Source organism: Lissotriton helveticus, chromosome 8 (genome assembly GCF_964261635.1).
Source record: "Lissotriton helveticus chromosome 8, aLisHel1.1, whole genome shotgun sequence".
In the NCBI taxonomy this organism is placed as follows: domain Eukaryota; kingdom Metazoa; phylum Chordata; class Amphibia; order Caudata; family Salamandridae; genus Lissotriton; species Lissotriton helveticus.
The window spans coordinates 1,174,401,348-1,174,418,168 of NC_136069.1; the positions used below are offsets into that span (position 1 = coordinate 1,174,401,348).

At 44.3% G+C, this 16,821-nt stretch overlaps 1 protein-coding gene across 4 annotated transcripts in view; it reads right to left on the reverse strand.

Annotated features, from left to right (window-relative positions):
* Nucleotides 1–16,821, reverse strand: part of RBBP7 (RB binding protein 7, chromatin remodeling factor) — a 99,413-nt gene that overhangs the window by 51,296 nt on the left and 31,296 nt on the right. For 2 of the 4 annotated variants that reach the window (XM_078658101.1, XM_078658099.1), the window contains exons 3-6: nucleotides 12,775–12,920; nucleotides 9,328–9,501; nucleotides 6,093–6,208; nucleotides 5,047–5,207 (exon numbers count right to left, since the gene is read on the reverse strand). In XM_078658101.1, the coding sequence (XP_078514227.1) occupies nucleotides 5,047–5,207; nucleotides 6,093–6,208; nucleotides 9,328–9,501; nucleotides 12,775–12,920 (597 nt within the window). The remainder of the gene's footprint in view (nucleotides 1–5,046; nucleotides 5,208–6,092; nucleotides 6,209–9,327; nucleotides 9,502–12,774; nucleotides 12,921–16,821) is intronic. The other 2 variants (XM_078658102.1, XM_078658100.1) reach the window with 1 other exon arrangement.

Below are 16,821 nucleotides of genomic sequence, written 5' to 3' on the forward strand. Positions count from 1 at the left end.
TTGTCTGTCCTGACGAGCACCTGGGAGTTCTGGATACGTGGTAGAAAGGCCTTCAGTGCCAGGAAGACCGCTCGCAGTTCTAGAAGGTTTATGTGGAATTTCTTCTCCTGCTCCGTCCATTTGCCGCTGACTTGGAGGTCCTGGAGGACCGCTCCCCAACCTTCCAGGGATGCATCCGTGGTGATCACCAAAGGTGCTGCTGGAAGGAGGAAGGGTAGGCCTGTCGACAGATTCCTGTGGTTCATCCACCATTGCAGGGTCTTGGACATCTGTGGTGTTATTCTCACTGTGTCGTCGAAAGAGTCTGTACTTTGAGTCCATTGGTATGCGAGGGCTTCTTGCAATGGGCGCATCCTGAGGCGGCAGTGCGGGATGAGGAGGATACAGGACGACATCATGCCCAGTAGTGATTTGAAAGTTCGAACTCTTATGGTCTTTCTCGAAGCCACAGCCGTGGCCAGAGATACGATCTTGTGTTTCCGTTCCTTCGAAGGAAATGCTTTTACGCATTCCGTGTTCAAGGTTGCCCCCAGGAAGGAGATGCTTCTGGTCGGGGTCATGCAGGATTTCTCGAGATTGAGAGTTAATCCTAAGTGCAGAAAGAGATTGGTGCAGGCGTTGGAGGATGAGGACGCGCCTGTCGCTGAGGGAGCTTTCACCAGCCAGTCGTCGAGGTAAGGGAAGACCTGGTGACCCATTTGACGTAGGAAGGCTGCCACAGGAGAAAGGCACTTCGTGAAAATCCACGGCGCGGATTTGAGGCCGAACGGCAGCACTTTGAATTGGTAGTGGCGTCCCGCCACCTCGAATCTTAGGAATTTTCTGTGCCCTTTGAGTATTGGGATGTGGTAGTAGGCATCCTGGAGATCCAGGGATGTCATGAAGTCTCCTCTTTCGAGGATGCCTAGTATTTCTTGGATCGTCACCATCCTGAACGACTGACTCTTTAGGAAAGAGTTGAGGGCTCTGAGGTCCAATATGGGCCTCCACTTCTTCCCCTTCTTGCGAATAAGAAAGAAGCGGGAATAGAATCCCTGTCCTCTTTGAGACGAGGGGACCATCTCGATCGCTCCCTTCTTCAACATCGCAGATATTTCCAGGAGCAAAGGCCGCAGGTGTTTGTGTGGCAGTTTGCGTGGCGGTGTTGGAGGTGGGATGGTGATGAATTCCAGGGAATGGCCGAATCTTATTAGTTGTAGTACCCACCGATCCGTGGTTATGAGATGCCAATTGTGTAGGAAATGGGTCAACTTTCCTCCAATTTTGAATGAGGGAGATTGTGGCGGGACTGGCTGAAGTAATCGGTCACTGGCGTCCGCCAGTGCCCCTCCTCTGGTTCTTTCCACGGAAGTTCGATCTTCCATATGAAGTTTGGCGACTCTGCTGTTGCTTCTGCGGATACTGCGATTTATTTTGGTATGAATATGAGGATCTATTCTGGAAGGACCCCCTGTAGGAGGGTTGACCTCTGGACCTGTTGCCCCGAAAGGACTGGTTTCTAGCCTGCAGCGTACCCAGTGCTCTAGCCGTATCGGTGTCTTTTTTGATGTTCTGGCGCGCTTCATCAATTGTGGCTCCGAAAAGATGTTGGCCGTCGAAGGGCATGTCTAGTACCTTTGTTTGAACTTCTTGTCTAAATGAAGTAGCCTTAAGCCAGCCCATGCGCCGCAGGACTGCTGCTCCAGCTAATTGGCGAAAGCCAGTCATGGCTCCATCTATGGCACAATCTATGATTTCCGCTGCCGAGGCTTGACCTTCTGAGAGCAGTGCCTTGGCCTCTTCCTGCATTGTATCTGGTAGCTCCGCCAAATAAGGGACTATGTCCTCCCACAGTTGGCGATTGTAACGTCCCAACAGGGCTATAGAGTTGGCGACTTTGATAGTCATGGCTGACGTAGTGGTGAACCGTTTCCCGATGGTATCCAACTTTCTTCCCTCTTTGTCCGGTGGTGCTGACAAGGGAGAGGAAGGGTTGCGGGAATTCTTCTGAACTGCCTGGGTCACCACTGAATCAGGTTTCGGGTGCCCATTGAAACAAACTGCCGCCTTGGTGGGGGCTTTGTATTTCTTGTCCAGACGTGGGATCACCGCAGGTATGGAGGCCGGCGTAGCCATCAGTTTCTTCCCCTGGTCCCAGAGAATTCTATAATCGGGATTGATTTAGTGATCTTTTTTGTTTGTTCTTTAAAATCATATAAGAAACATTCGGTTTCCGTTGTTTCCATTTCCATGTGGAAACGCTTTGCTGCCCGTTCCACTAACTTATGGAACCCGCCAATGTCCACTGGCGGAGAATCCGACTGGCGTGGTTGGGGTGAAGCTGGGGAGAGCGCGACGTACTCGTCGTCTTCGTCCTGATCCGTGCGATCCTCAGGGACTTCGCCTTCTTCCATCTCCTCAGCTTCCTCATCTGAGGATTCCACTACTTGAGGTGAGACTGCCTCAAGTGAGGTCTGCGGAGGTGGTCGCGTCTGTCGTGGGGCTGCCGGTGGAGCAGATGTAGCCGGCGTTGGGTTCCTATCCTCAGTAGCCCGTGCCTCCGGGAAACGCTGCTTGTAGTCCTGGATGAGATGTTTAAGGTCATCCACGATGGACGCAGGAAGGCACACCATTGGGGTCACTTCCGTCCGTACCTGCGCTTGGAAAGAGTGTTCCTGGTAGGTAAACTCCTCCTGTTCCTCATCAGTGCTTTGGCATTTCACGTGGAGGTCTGAGATAGACATAGCCTGAGTCGTATTTTCCTCTTCCGATTCTTCACTCTGGAGAAAGTCAGAAGGTAAGTGGCTTTGGACTTTGCTTGGGGATGTCGTTTCAGGCGTGATCAGCTTCCTTGGCAATTTGCGCGGTGGTGTCGGCGGAGGCAGCGTCCATGACGACGGTTCCACTAGCTTGGACTTCTTCCATGGTTCCGCGTTGTCCCTGGTCGTAGACGACCCTTCCGTCGACGGTTTCGTCGTCGACGGCATGTTCTCCGTCGTCGGTGGTTCAAGCGATGAGATTTGTCGCCGTCGATGTTTTCGTCGACGACGCGGTCGTCGACGACGTCCTAGTCGTCGACGCACTCGTCGACGATTCATTTCTCGTCGACGATTCATTCCTCGTCGACGTCTTCTTCGTCGACGGTCTCGGCGACGCGTCTTCCGTCGACGGCGGGCTTCTCGTCGTCGACGTCCCTGATTTGGTCGTCGATGGGTTCCTCGTCGACTGTCGTCGTCGACGATGGGTTCCTCGTCGACGGTGTCAATGTCGGCGGCCCCGATTTTGACGTCGAGGAGCTGTTCGTCGACGCGGTCGTCGTCGACCCCAATTTCGTCGTCGATGGTGTTTTAGTCGACGACGGTTTCGGCAGTATGACAGATGTGATGGGCCTACCTGCCGACGACGATGATGGAGTGGTCGTCGTCGATGCAAGGACTGACGACGCCGTAGTCGTCGACACCGTCGTCGTCGTTGAGACGGCGAGTGGCGTCACAGCTCTCTTTTGCGTTGAAGATGGCGTAGGCTTGGTGGATGAGTGCGCAGGCTTCTTAAAGGCGTGAGAGCCTGTGTCAGACACTGAGGAGGTTGTAGATTTTGCCTCTGAAGATTTATTTTGCATCTTCATAGGAGGAGTGTCTGAGGGGCCAGGGGGGTCCCCCCTTGGCCTCTTGAAGGAGACGTCCGAAGTCATGGAGAAGCTGCCCTCTGAGGACTCCACATTATCCCTCTGTTTAAGCCTGTCCAGCCAAATGAGAAGTCGACCTTCTCTATCCCTCAAGGTCTTATTAGGGAAAGAACGACAGATTTTACAGTCCTTGGGGACGTGGTCCGGATAAAGGCAGTATAAGCACAGGTCGTGCTTGTCCTCCACATGGAGCCTTTTCTTCCCACATGAAGAGCAGGCCCTGAAAAGGGCTTTCTTCTGGGAGCCAGACTTTCCTTAAAAATGGTAAGGAAAGACAGCACTTACTGCAAGAGAAGAGTCTGAAATATCCCAGTTGAAGAATTTGAGACGTTAATTTTTTTTCCAAGTGAAAAAAGTAGGTTTAGAAGATATCCTGAGGAGAGCTCAGGCTGGAGACTCCCTAGCACAACGTGCGGTAGAAAATCTGAGAGACTGAGGCTCCAGCAGGGAAGGTTCTAGAGGGAGGTGATAGCTGATTGGCTGGCTCTAAGAGTTTAGTCCTTTTTGCATAAGGACGAGGATAGGCTACTAAGGTGAGGTCCTTAGGCCTATTTTTCTTTATGTATGTCTATAGGACATTACTTTTCTATATACCGGATCTCCCGTCGACGACGGGGAATGATTCAGGCATGTGAATCTATGAAAGACACCCCTAATACTGGATAATACCTCTTTACCCAAAAACTGAAAACTGACCCTGAACCCTTAAAAATGCCCCTAAAAAAAACCTTACATATAACATTTTAAATATAATTATATACTTACCGATACTTACGTTGTAATGGTATGCGTTGTAAAGGTACCTGCGTTGTAAAAACATGCGTTGTAAATACATGCGTTGTAATGGTTTTTGCGTTGTAAAAATTTCGTTGTAATGGTAGTGCGTTGTAAAAGTTGCGTTGTAAATGTTGTTTCCCGAATAAGTGAGGTGGTGTGTGTATAACTATAGGTGAGTAAATGGCAGTGCGATTGACTTTGGGTGTCTGACTAGGTGTGTGAGCAACTATGGGTGAGCGGCGGTGCGCAAGTGTCTGTATGGGTGTATGAATGCATATAAGTGGCTGTATTGGGGAGTGACTGTGTATGAGTGGCTGTACGGGTGAGTGAGTTGATGTGTGCAGACCTATGAATCAGTGAGTGGGTATGTACTAACTGGTATTGGTGTATGGTTTCGAGAATGGTAGTCTTAATTATGGAGTGGGGGTATGAAAGATTATATTAGGGAGTGAGTAGGTGCATTAGAGATGTCATGAGTGATGTCACTAACCATTTCATGAGATGTAATATGTGACGTCATCAGCAGTGCATTGCGGGGCCACGAGTTATAGTTCGCTCAGCTAAAAATACACACATAAATTACAGGGTTCCTAAAACAAACTCACATCATCAGCTTCTGATCATCTGCAACAGACCCAAACAGTGACTCGTGAAGCAGGTGCCAAGCCACATCTTCAACCACAGCCGAATGCCCAGTAAAAATAGCCTTTGCATCAACTATTTTGCCTTCTTTTGGTCCAGCGCTTATGTCCCACAGACATACAGTCTGAAAAGAAAGTAAAACAAACAAAATGGTTAATGTGCTTTAGGTAGAGGCAGAGCCTAGATTTAACAAACATTAAAATAGTACACTTGGTGATAACGTGCAACCCAGAGAGCAACACTAGATTACAGCCAGCTTAACATTTATCAAAACATTCAATTATAAATAATCATGCCACTGCCCGGTCATAACCGATCAGAGCCAGTTTATGGTTTAAACAGAGCCATGCAATAGAAAGAACGAAAGCAAGATCAAGGCAATGACATTTAAATTAGATTAAATAAGCATTAAATCTGAATATAAAGGAGAGTTTGTTTTTTTCTAGCAGAAACAAGACAAAAAGCATTAGCTGGACCACCCCCACAGCGCAGGTCCTTACACAAACACCTGTTACCCTCTATTTCACTATGAAATTGAGTGCTTTAGTCCGAATTCTGACTTAGCAGAGTTAGATGTTTGCATCTGGGATGCCTGTTTTGCCTGAATTCTGCCATAATTTCAGCAACTGCTGATGCAGTTCGTTATTTGTAGGTTACCAACTTCTTTAATTCCTTTACTTTGCCAAGGTGTGCTTTCCAGATCAATTAATTGGCTAGACACGGGCAAAGCTTTGAGTCCTGGCAGTTGACTCGTCTGTTGACTAGAGTCAAGAATTACTACAAATGGCTTAATTTACAGACAAACAACAAAAAGAAAAAGCCACACACTGAATGAAGAGAAACAACTACAAATGTAGGTTGGACTTTAGAGGGGACTCAAGACTCTTCAACTATTTTGTACATAGTACTTGCTCCAACAAAAGCGTGGCGTGTAGCATTGAAATGTACAGCTGCTTATACAACTCATAGACAAACCATCACTACACTTTCTAACATTCAGGATTCTTACATGGTCGTCCGAAGCACTCAGGAGGTGTCCACTTAAATTGGAATTCCAAGATAAGCCATAACCTTCCTTTTGGTGACCTCTTAACCGCAAATCTGGGCTACACTCGCCACTTGGATCTGAGGAAGAAAACAAAAACATGCACCTTTTAAATAAGGCCCAGTAAGTTAACACCATTTTGCGATCAATGCATATTTAACTTACCTTTAATTGTGCACCGTTACTGCGAAAGAAAGCATTCCCCCAATTTCTGAAAATTACATTCTCTAACATTTCAGGACTGGGGAACTGCAGCCCCATCCATAGTCTCCTGGGATTCAGAAAGGCCTTGAAAACCTGGCTCTTTGAGCAGTCAGGCTAAATGGGATCCTCGCAGCTACTAGTGTTTGAATAGCGCCAAGAAACCTACGGTGTAACTGCGCTTGACAAATTCATTTTAACATAACATAACATCCCCTGTACTGTACAACTGCTAAAAAGCACTGCCACCTGCAAGACTTTCTAGAAATGATCAACTACATCTTTCAAGCACTATTCAGGCCAAAGTATGAAATGTAATCTGTGCTATTTGTATTGGGACGTCCGTGAAGTGGCAGATTACAATGGTGTCAAATGCCATCATTCCATAGGACAACAATGACCATCTTGCTTGAAAAACTAGCAGAAAAGAAAGAGGCGGCTCTGCGCCTTATTAAATAGGTCACACCATGGTGGCTGGTCCACTTTTTATTTCTGATCACCTCAAAACGGAAGGAGGGGGTTGGTGGAGGGTGCACTAAAGGGTTCCCCATAGAACCCTTCTATTTCACAAAATTCATGGCATAAATACACGCATCCCTACAATCCTTTTGATTTGTTAACATCCCAAGCGTTTCGTTATAAACTATTTTACTATTTTTTTTAAAGCTACATCCCGGCCTTGGTTTGTGTTCAGGAAAACCTTTGACTCATCAGCTTGGAGACCAGACACCACGTTCAGATCCCTTCAAAGCACTTTTGTACCTGGAGATGGACTGATGAAGAGATTTCTCGCAGTGCGCAGAAGGAGGTTGTTCTAGTTTAAACTGCAAATCTTGCAACATGCCCTCCTTTCATTATTAAAGGACATGCAGAGCTTAGTTCCAGTCCTCTCTACTGCAACCGTCTTCATTTTAGACTCTACCAGTATGCGTACAGTTGTCAGCATCTTCAGAACACAGCAACCGGCTGAGCTACAAATGCTAACAGTCAAACATACTACACTAGTTTTGTATCAGTTTCACATCTTTAGTGACCGCCTGCGTGCTAGCAAAATACAATTTGGCACACATTGAATATTATGCAATAAAAAGTTACTTAAATCTCATCAGTGTAGCTAAGCGACATCTACCAGACTGCAGTCTAAGCTGCAAATTTAAGTTTAAAAAGATGTAAACAGCAGAAATGGTGGAAATTTCGAGTTGGTGGATGGTACCCATTGTGCAAGCAAGCATACATTTTTTAAGGGCCTCCAGTGCTATCCTCAGTACAGGATTGTAGAAACCTGCCTAAATCCGGAGGGGGCACCATGAAGCACAAATGGAGCAGATGGAAATATTGAAGCAAAGGATTTTTGTCATAGGTAACACTCAGTTTGCAAGGTCTGGAAGTTTGCTTAGAGACCATAACATGCAGTCAGCTTTGTGAAAGCCTTGTGCAGGGTACTGCATTTAACAACGGGCATGGGTTTTCCTGCAAGCTGCCAAGTTTGGTTGCAAGCTGGGGAAACATCTACACTTTAAGAGGTAGGTGGCTTTGAGGACCCTATTGCCCCCAACTTAACAGGGAATTGACCAACATTGTACATAACCCAAAGGGTTCCAACAGGGAACTGGGAAAGGAAGGTAGAATCATCAGATCCGAACAGACAGCAGGGGAAAAGGCAGACATAACACAGGGGGAGAGAGAAAGACATCAAAATATTTACAGAAAAAGGTTAAAGCCAAAATTTAAAGTAGAACAACATTTCACGGCATTAGGACACATTCCCTTTTTGATGTGCAATTAAAAAGTGACCAACATCTATTGCTACATCCATTAATCTCATTTCAGCATTTAGTGTTTTTATTCTATCACAAGTCAATGTACCATATTCGATTAAAAAAAGGTTTAAGAATGTGACAAGATGCTGAAAATAAAAAGTAAAAAAATGTGAGTACAGGTACATTTTAGGCTGAGGGAGAACCAACATATTCCGTAAAGAAAGCTCAAGCTTAGCTGCAGCCAAAGAGCACAAAGGTTTATACCCAACCTTTAGCTTGTTGGAAATTCATGTTAGGGAGCAGTGAGCTATAACCAAAATGATAATCTGAACCAGGAGGTGTACAAAGCTAGGGATATAGATGGCTTAATTTCTAAGTAAGCTATATCCCTTTGATGAGGTTGACAGGAGCAATCTGGGACAATTTGCGTATGGCGGTGCAGAGATCCCAAGGGAATTCTATTACTACGGTAAAAAAAAAATTCTCAACTGTCCTTTGCTTTCTAGCTGCCTTAGCCCAGTAGCTCTCATTGTAAATTAGTTTGTTCCAAAATAAACACTGATATTATGGCATACATTGGAATAAAAATTGAAAGAAAAGAAATTAACGATTTACCGCTACGAAACAAGTTAGCAAAACAAGTTCTAGTCTAAAGGCCTGGACATTACACTTCACTGTAATTCTAGCAGCTGCTTCCAAGAACAACTTTCTGTATCCTCCCAAGATACTTTGAGGTTAAGGATTAAAAAGCCCCGTGCCTTACAGTATTAGAAAAGGGACTTTAGGTTTGAAAACCCTTCAGAGGGGCTCTAAAGAAAGCCTAATAAATCTCTACTGAATATCTTGAGGCAGGATTTTATTACTACATCTTCAATGGCTCAATAGCATCCCCGTAGACTGATCTGCCGACTTTACTGACTTTTCAATTTTACCTTTTTTTAAATTTTATTTTAGCTACACTTTTGTCTATTCCCTATACATGTTGCGGTTCTGATCACTCCGAGAAAGACTAAAGCATGTACAGCCTGTCTCTGGAAGTAGGAAACGCACAAAAGCAAAAAGGCACAACACTATTAGCTGTGAAAAGAATCCAAAAAGTAGCAAAAATGAAGAAAAAAAAAAAACACATGCGTAACTAATATGGGTTCTAGACAATGAATGCCTTCTGTTGCCCTCTTGGGACACCACTTTAATAGCAGAAATTTGAATTGGAATGTAAACAGATTCTAATCACCCACCTGGCTTTGAAGGGTGTTTGGTGTAGTCAAATACCAACACATCAGAGGAGGGTGTCTTTGTAGCGATAATGCAGGGATTCTGTGGCATGTACCTGGCCCGATTCACCTCGCCTTCATGGTTGATCTTAATCTCAGTTTCAATTTTGCCAGTTACAGATCCGAAGCCTCCAAACTCTAGGGTTAGTACAAATATATGATAAAGGATACATGCTTCGACATTTTTCATAACAAACTATTTGATGAGCCTTTCCTTTTAGAAAAATAAATAAGTGCAGAAGATAAACGCAGGTACACAATACATGAAAAAAACATTCATGGTATTACTAGCAACGGTGTTAGGAATTTCTGGAATACATGGCACTTAATACATGCATGCACCCTTTATAGTATGAAGTGTCTTCCGCGTGGAGTGCGCAGAACGGTTCTGTTGCTAAGGCTGAATTTGCTTCCCTTACAAATTATAACAGGAGCGTGGGAGGGACTAGCCCGGCAGGACCGACTGTCACCTAAGTGGAAACTAGGTGCAGGATCCAAATCATGTTTTGTCTGTCCCCTACTACAACCGTTACAACATTGTTTTTTTAAGTCCATTGTATCTCAAATACAACATTGCTACAGCTGAGGAGGCCCGAAACAGTCTCTTGCCCCCCACCCCCAACTCTGAACCAGTGTGTTCCAAAAAGTTTTTTTTTTTTTTTAAACAATTCTTAAATATATTTTGGGGAAGGACTTGTATTTAGCTGTGGTATATTGAACAGGGTCCCATTTGGCCAAAATTCACGGCATATTATAAGTAGAACTTGAGGGTGTTTGTATTATACTGTTGACGTTGTTAGAGTATGTAATGGTATAATCCGATTTGCACTGCCTTAGTATTGTATTTTAAAGGATTTGTGAAATAGGTTTTATATGTTTGCGCACTTGGACTTTCAACATCCTGTATGCTGCTATGAATTATGTATAAGGCTCCCTGTTTTCCGTTTTCGCTGATTTTTACAGATAAATACAGACAGAAAACCATTGATTTTCTTGTCTATTTTTAAATGTGGATAAAAACGGAAATTGGATGCTTTGAGTGATCCTAAATGCACTTTGCTATGACTGCCAAGCCAATAACTATGTGGATTGATAGGTAATGGGGTTAAAAAAAGAAAGGGATTTTAGTAAAGAGGCTTAAACAGCAGTAGATATGCACAAGGCTGATGCTGAAATGTGCATATTTTCATATAAGTGCATTGATTTATCTTCTGCAGGTGTTCATATCACTGAAACCTGGCAGGAATTCAAACAGGACTGTATATTTATTGGTTAAATAAATGCGGAAATACCAGTTTTGGCTTTATTTTTGCACAAAACCCATGATTAATATAGATAAATACAGATAGTTAACAAAAAATAAATATGGATAAATACAGATGAAAATGTTCAAAAGAATAAATACCATAAAACCGAGAGCCCTAATTATGTACTGCATAAGGAAATCCATAACTAGCCCCTAGCATTTATTTTATCCCGTAATTAAGTTCTGAATGATTTGATATATTGTAGTCTTTTTTGTATATTTTATGTGGAACTCTTTGGAGCTCCAAATCATAATAAATTGAATAGTATGAAGTGTCGTTGGAACACTACTATCCTTTGGACCGCATAAGAAAAGGCTGTACTGCTAATGGCACAGAGATTCAGACCCAGAGGGCAGATCCAGTGGAGGACTGCCTTCGTGCCTGAGCTCCAAGGTTGGTGCTGCTCCTTCCTCCTGTCCCACATGACATGGACTGTTTCCAGGCAACGCAGTTTGGGATTCCAGAGCAGAATAATGTAGGCCAATTTATAAACAAATCTCGCCTGAATGGAGAGTCATTACAATGCAAGTGAAAATGGAGAAATAGGTAAACTGTGTATAAGGCCTCTTTCAAAAGGGGTTGAAACGTGAAGGAACTCTGTATTAAAGCAAACAGAGTACGGGATGGCTTGATGTCAACAAAAGCACTGGCAACACTTTTAATATTGAAAAAAGGACATTTTCAAATAAGTATTGTCACCTTAAAAATAGTCCCAGCAATTAATTCCACATGGAATTAAAAGAATGCAAGAATATGAGCTTGAAGAACAGCTTTGAGGAGCACACAGGAGGTGAATGTAAGCTTGCTAATTTTTTGAGGACATGGATTGTAAAGGTAAGAGGACAATCAACGGAGGACTATTTTACTGAACACCACTCAGTCCTCAAGTTTTTCCCAGAGACTTAAGTAGTTTACTATGCCCAAACATGCCAACAGGTTCAGGAGTCCCGTTGTCTAGAAGTGCACTGTCAACTATTTTGTCAATTGGATTCCCCATTCTCCATTCTGACCTGAAGACATAGTTCATAATTTTTCAATAGGAAAGGTTTGAGGTGAGCTGTGTAGAGGCTCTTCAGGACTTTAGTAAACATACAAGTTAAAAACCGGGCAGAAATTAGTCAGCTACTTAGACATTTAAAAAATATTCCAGACCCAATCTATTTTTAGATAGTCCAGGAATGTACCTTAAAACAGATTCTGGTCCAGTTTATTGAGTAGGGTGTAACATAGGAACTTCTCTCTTGAGAAGAGTATCGGTCTAGGAGAAAGACCGGTCTGGTCATGTCAATATTGTTACTCATTTACTTGAGAATACTTCTCTGAAAGATGAAGTACCAGCTTTCTAGATGGTGTAAGAGTGCAGAGATCACTAAATAGCAAGTGCCTTTGCTACCGCTCAAAATGGAGTCACGGGGTGGAATCCCCAAAACGTTAATTACACCCACATAAAGAAAATGTTAGAAGAGGGTGATGCCTGAAGGAAAGAATTCCACACGCAGTGAGTGAGAAAAAGCTTCCGTTCAGTGCAGTCACACAGTTAGGAACTTAAACTATAAAAATAAACAAACAATATGTGGACAAACTGCAAAACGGGATAGGTGGAACGAAGCCTTTCATCAAATCTATGCCAAATGCAAACTGTAGACCTACAGTTGCCAGGTCATCGGTTTTCAGGATACCGTCATTTAAGATCACATATTTAGGGCACTAACTAAATATATGGCCTCAAGCGCACCTATCTTCACCAGGTATTTCTACACAATACTCCACCAGATATTTTTAACAGTACTTGCTGTATTCATACAGCTCACCATGCAAGGGAGCAGTTGCACAATTCCATATATCGCAAACCCCAATCCCTAAAATAGTCTTAATTTCCTGCTCAAAAGACCCATCTTGCAGCAATACCTGCAAGAACATGCAGACATCCTCACTTTACTCAGTTGATCACAAAAGCCTTGTTGAAGGTCGTATTGTGAGGCAAACCATTAAATACTAACCAGATGTTTGCATGCACAAAGCCTGCTGTAGAGCCACCAGAGGGAAAATTTACTTCCTACAAGTACAACTGTGTCAACCAGACTAATGAATATACAGTACTCACCACCTTTCTCACTATCGTAGTGAGATGCATCAAACTGAGCATCATCGTTCGGAATCTGTACTCGTGCAACCACCAAATGATTCTGCTCGTCAGAAGTGTGGGTCCCTAGTACAAGCCAATGGAGTGCATAGTCCTTTCCTTCTGGCCTGAAAAAGATGAGCAGCATTGATCAAAAGCTGCAACTTTGCCTGTTGGACCATCCATATTACATTCTTTTTAGAGAGTGAGAAGACATCCACGGCCTCATTTGCTTGGAAAGGAGCAATTATTTTGCATTGGTCACACTCCCATTTTGAAGGAGACATCGCGGAGCCAGTCTTTTATTAAAATTATATTTCTAATACCAAAAGGTGTGACTTGACAAGTTGACAGATATTTTGCTCACAAACTGGCCCATGAGAAAATGACAGGGGGCTGCAACAGAATACCAAAGTGTGTCAACGTCAATGATACTCTGTGCCTACTGAGCTTCAGAAAACTACTGAGGATGCCTGCTCTACCCAAATACTAACCAGCACATACAATAAATTACATGGATATTCAGGACAGATGAAAATAGAATAGACAGACACTGAGCTTAAGATAAAAGAAAATATAGGCAAATCAGTTATAAAAAGCATTGTATCAAAATCCATTTAAAAGTCACATTTGTAAATATTACAAAGAGCTACGGCTCTTTTGTACCGGTGTACAAAAGTGTTCAAAATGGAACTCGTATTTTTTATGCTTCTCACTGACCAGCCCCATCACTCATCTTATCATTCTCAGCAAACATTGAACAGTTGTACCTTAACTGAAAGGACTACTTAAAAATACTACCACTTCTCACACAGGACGTTTACAATTTTATTTGTCCTTGAGGAGTAAAGTGGCGCCATCAGTGGGTGGCTGTCCCCACCGGATGGGTGAAGTGCACAGGGTTTATGGTCCTGGAATAATAGGATACGAGGAAGGAACTTCTAGTAGTGCTAAGAGAAGCTGGCCACAATATATATCCAAATACCCACACTTGGGGAACTAGATATTTCCATTGGTACAATTTTTGATGCATTATTCTAACAATGCTGTTTCCGTTACTTGCTTTACCACATCAAAGAAATGCCACTGTCCAAAAAAGCAGAAATGTATGGTGTTTGATTACATTTCTCCATTCCGGACAATGGTTTGCTAACGGGATAGGACCATCTTGCAAGTACTTTGGCACAACAGCCGCATGGCTTTCTTTTTTTAGAATGGCCTTACAGTGAGACTTCAGTGAATCTGTTTGAATAGATTTCTAAGATGTAGGTAAATTTAGTACAAACTGATCACTAGTACTTTGAAATATAAAGAGAGCAGGTACAAAGGTGGGACAGGCAGGTTATCCAGCCTTCCCACATCCGTCCCTTAAAGTTCTGCCCATGTGATCATGGCGATCTCTCTGTGGAATCAATTCTATACAAGGGACTTTCAATCTGGCCATTTTCTCAAGTTAAACTTCTCTGTTAAGCTGCTCTTCTTAATAGGGCTTTTAAATTCAGAACTCTGGCTTGAGTTTACGATTTCAAAAGGTACTTTAAATTAACTTAACGGTTAATTATCAATTTTTCAAGTAGTCCTTTGCTTTCTGTAGCTACCAACCTCTACAAGTCGTTGAATGAAAGGTTTCAGTTGTTGGACAGTGTCTGCAAGGACAATCTTGCTTAGGGAGCTAAAGAACTCCCATCAAATGCTTCAGACTTGTGTGAAGTCTCACCTACAACAAAAGACCTCAATGTTGCAGGTGGTGCAGTCAGAGTGTATCAAGGCGTGGCTAGGCCCAGGCTCGCCCCCTTTCGCCAGTCCTGTCTAGCTTCTTCCAGGTGCCGAGAGGTGTGGGTGACCTTTGACCTACGGGGCCGGGTGGGATTCGAATCGTGCTCTCCCATCAGATGAGCCTCCGTGGACAGTTGCTCCTGAAAATACTTCCAACGTCATGCCAGGATCAAAGTGCTCGCAGTCGTATTGCTGAGAAACCCTTTGTGCCGCTGAACTACGCCCTTAATTGACTTGCCTGTGACTTGGGAGCCCGTGTGCTCGGTCACCTCCCTCAGCGAGGAAATCACGTCCAGAGACCGGGAGCGGGACTGCGAGGACCAGGAGCGCTTGCGCAACATCATTCCGCGCACCTGGTGCCTCTTCCCGCCCCCCTCCTCCTACTTAGCCCAGCCCCCTTACGCGAATGCGGGACGCACGCGGACGGAGGCGCGGGCGAAGACCGGGCAAAGAGCGGGCCGTTTGAGGCCGCTCGAGTACGGCAGAGTCCGGTCCGGGCCCCTACCCCTTTCCCTGTTATAATCAAGACTCCTACCTACCAGAGAAATGAGTACCAGGGAAACCAGAAGTAAAACTTTCTCCCTAGCTGCGGCTGGAATAATAAAGGGCCCTATTGACACTTACTTTGCTAAAGCTGGTTCCCTATTGATCGAGGAAATTGAGGTGCTTGAGAGAAGAATCTCGCAGGAGATAGATTGGGTAAGGAGATCCTCAATGGGCCCACTGGCCCAAGCCAGAACTCCTGAAGGTAGACTAGGTTCATCAACCAGCGGAAGGACTGACCTAGTACCGAGTACACTCCCAGGCAGCACAGTAACTGATTTGGAGCTCACTACTGAAGTCCCGAGTGAATTCGAGGACCTGAGTCTAATGGCCCTACCTAACACTCAAATCCCCCAAACAATACCAGCTAACAACGCAGAGGCAACTAATGATAAAGAGCCGAGCCTAGAGAGAGATAGGGGTGTGAGAGAAGGGGCGATACAGAAAAAGAACAGAGGGGCCCAAATTAGAGCAGACAATAGGACAAATTCACCTAAACCTACACAGTCGAGAGGTAAAGGAGGGAAAGGAGTTATTACAGTTAGCATGTTAGAGAAGTCGATAATGACAGCCTCCCCCAGATTAAATAACATAATGCCATCATCACCGCCTACTAACATTGCCCCTGTGGATAATTACTCCGATGATATTACATTAGAGGACATAGGCACACTCCTTAGGTCTTTATTGAGCCCCCTAGAAGCTAGACTGATCAAGATAGAAGCTAGATTAGTAACCATTGAGAAATCCACTGTCCAACTTGCTGATCTAAGGAAGCTCGATAACTGTGGAGTCAAAGCTGCAGAAGGAAACCCGAAACCAAAGCCCACTAAGGGTAATGGACCACCCACAGTTGTAAATAGCAGTCAACCACCCATAATCCTCAAAACCCTACAAGCCATTCCAAAAAAGACACTGCATTCCCCACACACCAATAACGTTCATACTCCAACAAATCATAATACAACTGCCATACCGAAAACAATTCCCCCTTCTAAAGATACTCCTCTGCCCCCGAATGACTTAAAGGGTGTTCCACCACTCATTGGAGAGAAGCCAAATCTCACACGCAAACAGAGACCCGTTAACCTCCCCCCAGAAGCAGCCCCTTACACCTTGGTTCTGGCGGGTGTCCCGGAACTAAAACCACAATCATTCGAATCAACATCCTCACTCAGGAATAAAGTCATTAGCTGGCTCTCCTTAAATAGACCACTCCCGAGAGGAACAACTAGTGATATCTCCATGGCCAGGCGGGTTACGTGGGTGGGCTATACCAGAAAATCTATTAGGGGAGACTGCATTCTGGTTACCTTTAGAGAGCAGAACACAGCTGCATATATTTGCTCCTGGGGCTCCGAGGATTCGGATAGTAACATTGTACCTCTCCCCCTATCATTCTTTTATCCTTCTAACCTCTACAAGTTGGAGGATCAGAGATGGGGGCACCATCAAGAATTGCTGGAGGATTGGGAAAGTTGTTATAGGGAGAGTAACGCTCCCCAACATCATAGGGAACGACCATTAGACCATTGCTCACCGTATGGGGAGGAGGACGGCTGGGAAACGGTCACAAGGAGGAGGGGTGCTGGTGGGGGATATAGGAGAGGAATTCGAAGGCCAAATAGAACTCATTATCCAGCCTATCTACCCACTTACAACAGATACAGTAGCCTGAAGATGGTAGATTGACAGCAGGACATAGTTGGG